At 42.3% G+C, this 12,282-nt stretch overlaps 1 protein-coding gene across 4 annotated transcripts in view; it reads right to left on the bottom strand.

The window, feature by feature from the left end:
- Window positions 1–4,369: 4,369 nt before the first annotated feature.
- Window positions 4,370–12,282, bottom strand: part of rarga (retinoic acid receptor gamma a) — a 50,641-nt gene continuing 42,728 nt past the window's right edge. For all 4 annotated transcript variants that reach the window (XM_042491321.1, XM_042491322.1, XM_042491320.1 and 1 more), the window contains 6 exons: window positions 11,030–11,171; window positions 9,794–9,957; window positions 9,226–9,402; window positions 8,106–8,310; window positions 7,742–7,900; window positions 4,370–6,956 (listed from right to left, as the gene is read on the bottom strand). In XM_042491321.1, coding sequence (XP_042347255.1) covers window positions 6,592–6,956; window positions 7,742–7,900; window positions 8,106–8,310; window positions 9,226–9,402; window positions 9,794–9,957; window positions 11,030–11,171 — 1,212 coding nt within the window. In that variant the 3' untranslated portion in view covers window positions 4,370–6,591. The remainder of the gene's footprint in view (window positions 6,957–7,741; window positions 7,901–8,105; window positions 8,311–9,225; window positions 9,403–9,793; window positions 9,958–11,029; window positions 11,172–12,282) is intronic.

Genomic DNA, 12,282 nt, shown 5'->3' with positions numbered 1-12,282 from the left:
TTGGGTGTAATGTGTCTTTTTCTGGCCAAAGATCATAGCAATATTTTGATCCTCACATGACATTTCACTGGTAATTAACTATGCCATTTCTTTTCACACAGCTATATAACCTGTATTCCCTATTGGCTCATTGCCTTGTTTCAGATTTCTCTCATTCTGGATTCTCTCTTCACTAACCTTTGGCTCTTCCACTCTCTCCCCTCAGGCCTCACCTCCTCATCATCTTCATCCTTGCGCCTCCCTGCTCCTCTGCCAGTCTCCCTCTTTTAAGCTCCCCTCTACCACACTCCCTCCATCTTAAGTCTGGGGTGACGATAGCTAATTATAAAATCAATGATGCTGGGCTGCCTAGTTTACAGCCCCCTCTAAAACCTTAACTGGGAAATCACTGTGGGATTGATGACTCCCTCACTCTTTATCTCTTTTAATTAGAAATGTAAAAGATATGAAGACCCAGAGGCCAGAACACATCTCCTAGTTTTTATGACCCCGACGCCTGCCTTTCCCCAGCTCTCGCTCCCCCTTCCCCAAATCACCCCTTCCTCTACCTGGCCTTGTTTATTCCCTCTCCCTCCCAGCTGGCACACCCTCCATTCTCACTCTTGTCACAGATACCTTTACCCGTTTCTTCATCACTTTCTCCATTACCCTTTCTTTAAGATCGCCCGCCTGCCTCTCCGCTCGCACTGTGGAAGGTGTTAAATTTATGGTCTTTGCACTTGAAAACGTTTCTCACCTTCCCCTCACCTCTCCTCTCCTCCCTTGACTGATTCCCCAACCCTCTACGGATTCGCTGCATATGTAACAAATGACGAACATGTCCTTTTTGTCTGTTCTGACCCAAGCGGGAGTGTAAATGAAGTGCTGTTTCACATTGTGACCCATACATCCAGCACATGACATATAAGCCTCTCTGTCTTGTATATAGCTTTAGGTGCACAGTTTTTTTTATCACATCAAACCCAGGTCACATGCACTGCACTCTGTGCCTTTATCACACCTGGAGCCTGGGCCCTTTCCTCCCTAACTGCTGCCAGGAGCACTTGGGTTCAGTGAGCTTTATCCTCCCGATTACTCTCCGAGGAGCCAGCCTCTCCTGCTCCATTATCTCTCCTGTGTGTTGACTGAGGTGCTGCTGCAGTTTGCTCAAACTCAGCGGATGTGCTCTCTCTATCTGTTTAAATATTCAAATTAATTTCTTTGGTATGCTATACTCATGACCTACTTTTATGGATTCTTTACTGTTTTTTATGAATAATTGATGTCCTGAGGCTGCAAGAATATTACAAGGGAGATTTTTACCATTTATTAATTCATTGTACAGTTATGCCTTCTTTTTTTTTTTTCCAACGGGCCTTTCTTTTACACTTTTTTTTTCATTTCCACTGCCTTTATACCTCAAGTCATTAGTTAATCCAGCATCATTGATGTGGAAGGATGAGTATATAGAAATCTAGTCCCGGCTCCTTTAAATTCCCCCAAGCACACCCAAACCCTCCCATGGGTTCCCATGGCAACACCTTCCAGGGGCTCGGTATATGAGGCCATTTGATTGTTCCTTGTAAAATAGTGTATAATGTATGGACCTTATTTTAATTCCAGTCTGGCGTTATTGATCTGTCTTTAATGATAGTTAATTAAAGCAATCATATAATTGATAGAATCTCATCTCTGTTTATCACCCTCCTCTGATTCTCTCTCTCTCTCTCTCTATTAATAAAATCAAGGTGAGGCATTAGTATCCCACACTGAAGAAAGAGAGATGTTTACTATCAGTAGCCCTTTACGAAGACACTTCCTGTTCTTTATCAGGATGTCAAGACAGCGTGAGCTTATCAGTGACACTGATGTACTCAGTGTAATAAAATTCTGACAAATGTATAACTCTTGATTTTTGGTGACATTCATAATAAACCTGAAAAATGTTTAAAAGGTTTCCTTGTTTTATTCAGATGCTTGTTTCAAAAGTGGCTTGCATGTTAGGGTTTTTAAGATATCCTGACAAATGTGTTGACTTTGAGTTTAAGGCCCTGTGATGTCCTTTCACATTTCACAGGTCATTACGTGACCAGCTTCAGATGATGCTCTCTTCTACAAGATCAAATATCACATGAGTCCAATAAAATCTGACAGCATGTTGGATGCATGTTCTGACTGTTTAGCTGGAAGCATCACTTTCATTTTCCTTGGCAGACCTCCAATATGGACATGACTAATATCTGGGGCTGCAACTGATGATTACTCTCACTATCAATTAATCTGCCAGATATTAGCCTGATGAATGGTTCAGTCCAAGGCCACGGCCATGGAGTCAACACTGTGGGGTTACCAAATCTGTTTAATGCAATTGAAAGTAATGAAATACAGTAGTGTTTGGCATTATACATAACTATATCAGTCGAGCAACAGCTTTTGGTGGGGTACGACAACACCACTTGGACAAACCACAGGCAGAAATGCAGCACACCATAACTATAGAACCAGAAATAGTAGTAATGACAATTTGTTAGGGTTTTATTTATGACTGCATTTACTAATAATTATTTTTGGAAGGTGGTGCCAGTGCATGGATGCCTGTTGTGGCATACTGATGGTTTCTATTTATTTATATGTTTTTATTGATATATTAGGGAGGACATTTTGCACATTTCTGAAAAACTGCCATAATTACTGCCTTAGTTTGGTCTATTTCACATAATATAACCTAATTAACAATGAATAAGGGTAAAAGTGTCTATCACAACTTTGCAGAACAGTGGGTAACGTCCTCAAATGTCTTGTTCTGTTCAGTCAACAGTCCACAAAATAATCAGTTATCAATGACATGAGAACCAGCGCGTGTTATTTGAAAAGCTGGAGTCAAAGAATATTTGGCCTCATTTGACCATTTTTGCTTAAAAAACAAAAGAACCCATTAATAGTGTCTGAGGTGTTAGCCCGGAGATATTGGCTATAGGTTAACTAGCCTACGCGTACGCATGACGGCTGCTAGGCGTTCCTTGCGTCGGTTTGGCGCGTCGGCTGTGCGCATCCTCCAAAATTAACGCGACGCGGACGCCAGATGCAGTTAGTAGCTATAAGAACAGCATGACCAGTGTAGAGGTAGAGCGGATGTGACAGAGTAAAAACAGCGGCACGAGATACACGTGCGCCCCATTGTTCTGACGGGCTAGATATAAAGGCTTTACGTACCATTGACATTGTCGCCGCTGACGTCTTTTCTGCCTTGATCTCAGCACTTCTCAGCACTAACATGATAGTTACATCCTCGAGTGTTGCCATGTCTGTAGTTTACATCCCACACATCCGGCCTGAGCTCTCACCTGTGCCCTCTAAAGGTAACCTCCAGTAACACGCGTCGCGTATAGGCAAGTATATGCACACAAACGCTCATAACACAGCCGAACGCGTACCCAAACGCAAGGTTAAACAGCAAGTATAGCAACCTCCAGCATTAGTCACAAATGTCTTATAAATAGCCCTGGATCTATACAGGTGGTCTGTTTGTGCTTGTACTGGAATATTTTTTCCACCTCTAGTCAATAAATGTTTAATGGAAAGTGTTTTGTTTCTGTTCAATACTAATTTCTAACAACTACGAACACTTTTAACATCACTATTCACAATTATTCTGGAAAGTTAAAAGAAAAGTTTTTTTAGGTTAAATTAAATTCCAGAGTGTATAAAAATAGCATTAAAATAGAGACTATTGATCAAAATAATGTTTTGGAAAAGGATCCCCTAGACCCACCTCAGAGGCCTGGGCAAGGCCCCCCATGTTCTCAATTCTTAGAAACGCCCCTGGAACCGATTACTTGACTACTAATGTCTTATATGTTTCATCTAATATATCTAAAATTAAGATACAGTGACTCTATCTGATGTATCTTTTTCCATTTGTTGAGCTGTGGTGTAAGTCTATCTCTGCTGCGCTCTTTCTTCTGCACAAGTTGTCCACCTTTCTAAAATTCGACAAATAAATCATAAAAGACAGGTTTACTTTTTAACTCCTAAACCACTCTGTCTTTGAGACAAAACTATGGGACTTTACGTTGCCTCCAACTGCAGAGTGAACAAATCTTAGGGACAGACCTTTATCTGATGTCCTTGTTCAGCAGGAGACTGTGATTTATTAGCCTCTGCACCCTCAGCTCTCCATGACCTAACAGACCCTGCTCTCATCCTCCTCCATGCAGGGTGAACACTGCTGCATGCAGAGCACCCTGCAGCCACGGTGCAAGAGCTCCCTCTACTGATACATTTACTAATGCATTATGATATCCACAAAGCAACTTCTTTATAGCATTATAAGACGAGAAATTTCTCATCGTAAGACTTTTTGCAGAACATTTTAAATAAAAAAGTCCAGTAATCTCACAAAAGTAGTTTATTGTGCCTCTTACTGTTTATATGGCTTTTCTTTGTATGACAAGAGTTGACATAAACAGACGGTAGACAACACCTTGGCCATGTTGAAAAAACAAAAACATGTAACAACATAATCTCAATGCTCTGCCTGCGTCACCATCATTAACATCATGACAGCCCAGCAGGAAGAGAGAAGGGATGAGGTCATCACACAAGAGTTTGTGTGACAGCACCGTGCTGAGGACATTCACCCAATGACTCAAAACATGTTAAAGCATTCACGCACACATGCCTCCCCTCCCTCACCCCCCTGCCCCCCCCCACACACACACACCCACACACACACTGAGGAGACCTGCCCATACTCAGAAGATGGGACCTCTCGCCGCTACAGAAAGAATGTTCATATTGCTTCGAAGAGAGACAGAAAAAAACCTCAGTACTGTATATCAGCTGTGCTCTCCCAGCTGATCGCCTATACCAAGACATTTTGGCAATAAAGAAATGATACATGAGAACACATAATCCTCCACAGCTCCTTTAAAGAGAAGTGAGGATATACACAAGAAGACAAGATGATATAATGGCTTTTGGGATGAGAAGGCAGTTTGCTGCATGGATGCCAGCGCGAGCACAGGCGAGGGGGGCGGGGGGGGGCAGCGATGACGATGATTTGTCCCCCTTCTGGGAGAGTCAGACTGGCATCCACGCCGTTTCTCAACACTTGTCACCTTCTATGTACACGCAGAGGGGTTGAGCTGATCAAAAAACTGAGTCAAGAATACACACATAAATATTGCCTGTTTCTAGCATGCCTGAAAGCAGCTAGGGTTTGGTCCTTACTGAAAAGCCCTGAGTCTGATTCCAAAATGTCTTCCATAAAGATTCCTGCTATCGACTTGCATATGTCTTTGATGCATGATGTTGCTACTGTGTGGATGCTTTTTTTTTTGTAATCCATGCTGAAAGTGTGCATTCGTCTACTGACATCATCTGGGGGAGTTTTTCTAAGGTTGATTGTATTCTGTATGTTAGTATCAGTTTGGACTTGCTAACGGAGATAGAAGCTCACTCTACTCTCAGCTGAGGAGATGTGCCTTACTTGAACAGAGGATCACAAAAGTGCTACATATACGGTCAAGTGTAAATCTGTCTGGGCACTCCATGCCAGGTTGGCACATCTGCAACAGCTGAGGGTAGACCTAACGGTGTCTTTGCATGTGTGTGTGTATGCATTTGAGTGTGTGTGTGTGTGTGAGATTGAGTGCATGTGTGAGCTGCTGTGAGGATCAATGGAGTCCCTGCCAGTAGTCAAACTCCAAAGATGACTTTTCCTAACTTTGGCACAAAGATACTTACTTTCTGCACTGACAGCATTGGCCAGCTGCAACGAGAGCAAAATAGAATAATGCCAATTCCCTGATAACAGAAACTGATTAAGTCACTGCAACATAACAATAGTCCTCTGGGTTGATTATCATTGACATCCACAGTGAGCCAAAGTGCCCAAAAAAGCCCCAGCTAAGCATATGTAGCTGATAAGGAAGACCCAGCCAGTTCTGATTACCCTTCTTTCCCTCGGAATATCTTCTCAGGAAAGCTCTTCAAAGAAAAAACTCGTCTAACAGGATTCATATATAAAAACCAGAATAACAAATAAAGACAAAAATATAATGGTATATAGATATGTATGGACTTATACATAAATTGAAAAAGTAAAACTGAAAACAATATTCAAAAGCAATAACCACAAAAAAAACAAAAGATTAGCATACTCAATTTGGTTTTGCCCTGTACTCTTGTGTCTTTTGAGAAATGTGCTTGTTGTAATCCGTCGGAATCAACTGCTCAGTTCTGGTGTCTGGTTTGGCCGTTCCCCTATTTTGATATAAACAACAATAGTGGAAAAGAAAAGAGACTGTTCGAGTTCTTTTTGTCACCTTCTCTCTTGGCTACGCAAGGAGTTCATTCTGTCATCTCTCCTTTATTTTTCTGTAGTTCACTTTTCATGGACCATGTGGCCTGAGTTAGAAGTGTCTGTACACATAAGGCTCTGCTGTGCTCTGCTGTGGAGGACACAGTGATGTGCAGTACGGAGAGAGAAAGAGAGGAAGGGAAGGCCAGCATTTTGTTGAGGTGAGAGAGTGAGTGAGGTCTTGTCGTATGTCTCTATGTATGAGTGTGTTTGAACCTGTATGTGCATGTTTGTATGAAATGCTCTGTTCACTGCGCCCTCCCAATGAGGCCTTTCCTCGACCCATCTATGGCGTCCAGGACCCCCCAGGGCTCCCCGTCACTGTCCGAGCCCCTGTCTCGATCTTCATCCCCGACATCGTCGTCATCATCTTCGTCCTCCTCTTCCGGCGATGGCTCGCTGCCGTTCTCTGTGGCCCAGCTGTCGTCCTCGTCCTCGGCCTCCTGCTTGACCTGGGCCGGTGGTGGGGGTGGCGGCGGTGGTGGAGGAGGTGGCGGGCTCTCATTGCCCTCTGTTTGGTCATCGAAGGCCTCTGGGTTCTCGAGCATCTCCCTGATCAAAGGAGGCATTGGCCCCGGGATCTCCATCTTCAGAGTGATGGCTCGCTCCGCACCTGGAAGCAGAGAACAAGGTGATGGTAGATGATTATCATGTTTTAAAACACAGCTCTCCTGTCACACACTCCCCTTTTCCAACACATTAGCTCTGGTTCTGGTACTTTCAAGACTCTAAGAGCTTTGTAGTTATCTTGTGAACCAGCCCGCCTTTATACCAGTTTTGAGCATAATCAAACTGCAAACCTGCAAACTTTTGTTCTGTGCTTACAAAGACTTGTTTTCCGCCTAAAACAAGCATGGACCAACTATTGACAGGATTCCCACACATTTTCATGGACAAATTTCCAAAGCTTTTCCATGATTTTTCAAGGACCCCGTTACGTTTTTTTTCCTGCCCTATGTTCCCATAACATTTTTAAATTAATTTACTATTAATTCAGCTATACGTGATATTAAACAAAACACCACACATCACCACATATTAGAGCATTGCTACGTCAACAGCTAAAGGAATATAAATTTGCTGTTATGTTACTTAATGTGGAAGGTTTTACTGAGGACCAACTTTTCATGTTTCAGACCAATTTAGTTTTTGTGGAAATGCTCTGAACAGTTAAAAATTAGGGACTGAAATAGAACCTGTTCTATTTTGGTGGAAAAGTGGTAATACAGAACACAAATAAAACACCAAAAGACTGAAGCTAGTGGACAAAGCCCTCTTTGTCAGTAAAACAGTGAGTCTATACTCGCTCTATAAATACCGTTACAAATTGGATATGATAGCGGTCAGGCCTATTTCAAAATCAGAACTTGTTCCCAGATTTAGTCGCTTCACACTAACCTTTAGTGCTGATGCCCCTGAGGTCAGTGATCTTCATCAGCATGCGGGGGAACATGTGAGGTTTGTTGGGGCGCCGGCGGCGGGCATAGATCTTTAGAGCTTCAAGTAAAGGCTCTTGCAGCTTATCCACTTTCTGAGGCTCCTCTAGATCCATACGGTCTGATGAAGAGAGTACAGAAAATGCATTATACTCTCTGTTATTTACCACAATAACACAAATTCAAAATAATAGTTTCTCTATAGACTGATATAATTTCACATAAAAAAAAAGAAAAAAGAAAATGCAGTGACATGCTGACAGATTTACTAGAGCAACTTCTCTTCACAGCTGGCATTGTCACTGTGTATGTGTATGCTGCAGTACCTCCACAGATGAGGCAGATGGCGCTGAGGAGGCCAGTCTCTGTGTCATCCATCTCCAGGGGTAGAAGCTGGCCAGCAAAGGCAAACACCAGGTCTGTGAGCGGTCCGAAGCCGGCATTGTGCATCTGAGTCCGGTTCAGAGTCAGCCCATCTGAGAAGGTCATAGTGTCCTGTTCTGGGGTGTAGCGTGTGCAGATCCTCAGCATCTGAGAGCAAAAGATATACTTTGTCAACACTGGGCAATATATGATAAGATTTAACAGGGTTTACTACAGCGAAAGCTCAGAGTCGTGTGTACAGTGGCCGAAGAAATATTTGGATTCTGCTGCATAAAAGAACTAATACCATACTGTAAATGAGTGAAAATGCTGCATTACAACTGTTACTTAAGTAACAGTAAAAAGTCAGGAAATGTTTAAGTATTGAGAGAAAATCCTCACATATAAGAAGCTGGTGTAATTTTTAAAGGAAAAACAACTAAAAGATCAAAAAAGTTCTGTCAATCAAATTGATCTGATTGATTTCCTGATCATTTTAGCTGTGCTTATTGGCCTATATATCAAGTGATAACAGTGTTGCCAGACAAAATCTGGCCAGTTTATTTGGCCCAGTAAAAGGCCAATCGGGCATCATTAATCCCAAGTCTAAACTGAGTTGGGCAACCAAACAGCTTGACATTTCTCCTGGCATGTAGAGTTTTGGCCGATGCTGGGCCAGGTCATTTTGGCTATCTTGGTATTATTTGGTAGTTTAAATCATAACAAATAATCATATTTAACTTTTCATATGATTTGTGTGTAGAAATCTTAATTTGTAAGTAGTTACTAAAGCTGTCATGCCTAAAGCAGCACAGAAATGAAGGACTAAAGTAAAATCACCTCAAATTTGTTCTTAAGTACAGTACTTTAGTAAATGTACTTATATAATTACAATCCACCACGATGTGTTTGTAACCGCTCTCTCTCAGATTCAGCAGGCTCAGTATTATTTGGACAAACCCTCCTGCACTACCACATTTTACCAGCAGATGTCAGTATTCCTTCATCCGTCAGCTAAAGTTATTCATAAGAAAAGAGCAAGTGAAGAGGACAAAAGCGAAAACCAAAACATTGTTTCCTCACCAGTATGTCCAGGCAGGCTGATTTGAGTAGAGTGATCTGGTCAGCGATGGTGAGGGTGGTGAAACCCGGCAGCCGCTTGGCGAACTCCACAATCTTGATGATGCATTTGGTGGAGAGCTCACTGAACTTGTCCCATAAACCCAGATCCAGCTGGACGCGGTGGTCTGAGCTGGAGTTCTGAACACACACACACACACACACACACACACACACACACACAGACAAATGTGTTGGCACAGAGGGTGAGCGACCCTCTCTGCATCCAGGGCACGCGTGTCCAAGCCTCACAACACATACATTTACATTTTACATCAATCACAGGGAAAAATCCATTTACATGTTGCATCAATCATTCAGAGGCCACACAGATGGCTAAATGGGGAACTGAATTAGTTAAACCACTACTATGTTGAGAAAGCTACGGTGAATTTACGTCTTTGCATGCAATCTGGGAGCCCTCAGTGACGCCATTGCATGAAGAATGTTACCATACACTCAGTATGAGTGAATAATACTGTTTGGGGCAAGTGTGTGTGTGTGTGTGTGTGTGTGTGTGTGTGAGACTTACGGTGGTGTATTTGCCCAACTGGCAAAGTGATGGGAAGGTTTCTTGGTGAGCTTTGCTGACTTTATTGACCAACTCCTCGAGCTCTCCACTCAGCTCGTAGCTCTCTGGAAGCACCAACTCCTCCTTCACATCCTTCTTCTTCTTGTTCCTGTCATTGCGCACCGCTTTGAGAAGAAAAACAAAATGCAACACGGATCAGCTACACAATGTTCCTCTTCTTTATCTGTGATCACATGTAAAAACATCCATAGCACTCATGCTCTGTGTCTTTTGACCACTGTCAAGGACACTGTGCTCGCTGGTGGAAACCAGAACTCAGTAGCAACTGAGATTTTCTCTTAACAGCATTAACATATTTCCTCTGGCACAGAAAAGACACTGGCTATCTCCTTCTTATCACCCGCTGTCTTCCTTGTCCATCTCTCTATTCACTTGACCGGTGCACATAAGCCGGTCCTCCACTCTCTGCCTCCTCTCCCTCCTCCTCCCATACTTTCCTTCCTCTCAGGATATCCAGTAATAGCAGAGGCACAATGTGATCCCGGTCTTAACACACATCCCACACAAACATTACACCCACATACATGTCCCACGGGCTCTGAGAGGGGCAAGACATTGCCACTTACACACACACAAGGTCAAACTCAAAAGGTCACAGAGCTGTATGTGTGATTAGGCAAACCGCACGAATCCTGGCGCCACCAGCTTTGTAAAAACTCAAAATTTAATTTTCTGCTCCATTGTCTTTATGAATGAAAGCAGTGTCTGTGCTGGCCAGAGGGGCGAGGTGCTGTGGTGAAACAGGAAGTCAGAGTTGTTTCGTAAAGCGATTAGTCATATGATTGGTACAGTGCCCAGCCTCGCCCCGATCACCACCCCTGCGAGGCTCATCATCTGCTTCTGCACTCTCTGCTGCATAGTTTCCCAGAGTCTCTTACTGAGCATTAACAGATCAATAAGTTCACACCGTGTGAATCAGGTCAGATTCTTCGGTGGTAAAAGAAAAAAGAAAAAATGATCTGAGTGAAGTAGAATTTAAACTGCTTGGCAATGTCTCCAAGGTGCTAGGGTATATCTCACTGTGTCTTGATCTATAGCTGAAAGAATCTGCAGCCGTGTGTGTGTGTGTGTGTGTGTGTGTGTGTGTGTGTCTACAGATATTCACACGTGAGTGACTATCCATGTTTTGGAAGTGGGTCTCTCCACCTCTTGGGAGTCCAGTCCCGGAGGGCTCACCTTCCTTGGACATGCCGACCTCAAAGCACTTCTGCAGCCTGCAGTACTGGCAGCGGTTTCGTGTGACCTTGTTAATCTGACAGTTCTTGTCTCGGTGGCAGGTGTACACCATGTTCTTCTGGATACTGCGGCGGAAGAAACCCTGGAGCATCAGGAAGCCAAAGACAAAAGGGGAGAGGGCAGAAGAGAGAGAGAGATTATGTATTATAGTCAAGTCATCAAATTTAGGATGTGACATTTAACTGCTTCTCTTTCATGATCGCCCTTCTTTCCTCTCTTTTTTTCACTTGATCCAGAAGAGAAAACTGAAACATTTGAACTCTTTGTGGTATTCTGATTGGACCTTTTCACTTTCTTTTACATTTTTCACACTAACCAGTGTTGTAAAAAGTAGCTTCAGACTGCAGTTGAGGCTCCTCCCTTTTTATTTTGATAAAAAGGCAGGTAACTAATATTAAACAATAAAATGCAACTAGGGCTGTACCAAATGTTCGTATATTTTACATTCTATGGTTTCACTGAGGTTTTTCGCTGAAGCTTTATATGCTCATCGTCACATTTTATGTCATCACCCTGAAAATGTACTTTGAATAAAAGGATTAATCATGAGTAAATGAGTTCTTTTTCCTTATTATTATTACATCAACAATATCTCTTCAGCTTTGTCTACATAAATTTATGTAGGGAGCAGGTTAATCCAATAAGGGAGAAAAATAATAATGAAATAATCATCAAAATTTATGGTATTGCTAGGCCGCCCTGTTAATACAGGTGCATGCCTCCATTTGTGTGTAGCAAGCAGGACAGCAAACTGTGTAGTGAAAATGTTGCTCTTGAAAGGCTAAACTCAAACAAATATGGATTAAAAACAGAATACACTGTAAAATAAAACATGTTGTGAATGTTGCAAATGATTGCATCTATCTTTTTTCAGACAATTTTGACTTTTTGACTTTACAGCACTTCTGAGTTATTGGAAATGTTTGGATCACAGAGTCAACAGAGAAACAATCTTAAGCAACCACCACTGGAATCTAGTTCTGCAAATAGTACAATACTCATAATATTAGTGTAGCCTAATTTTTATCTGCAACAGTGCAGAAATACCATACTTTAACAGAAGTAATAGACATGCTATAAAAAAACAAAACAAAAAAAAATGCAGGATTCAAATGTTGATTTAGAATTTGAATGTCAGTGTTACGATTGAAGCTTTGAACCATTCAGCACAGCCATAATTGCAACCCAGCATT

Source organism: Plectropomus leopardus, chromosome 8 (genome assembly GCF_008729295.1).
Source record: "Plectropomus leopardus isolate mb chromosome 8, YSFRI_Pleo_2.0, whole genome shotgun sequence".
In the NCBI taxonomy this organism is placed as follows: Eukaryota; Metazoa; Chordata; class Actinopteri; order Perciformes; family Serranidae; genus Plectropomus; species Plectropomus leopardus.
The sequence above is the reverse complement of the archived record's forward strand: the minus strand, read 5'-3'. Positions and strand labels throughout refer to the sequence as shown.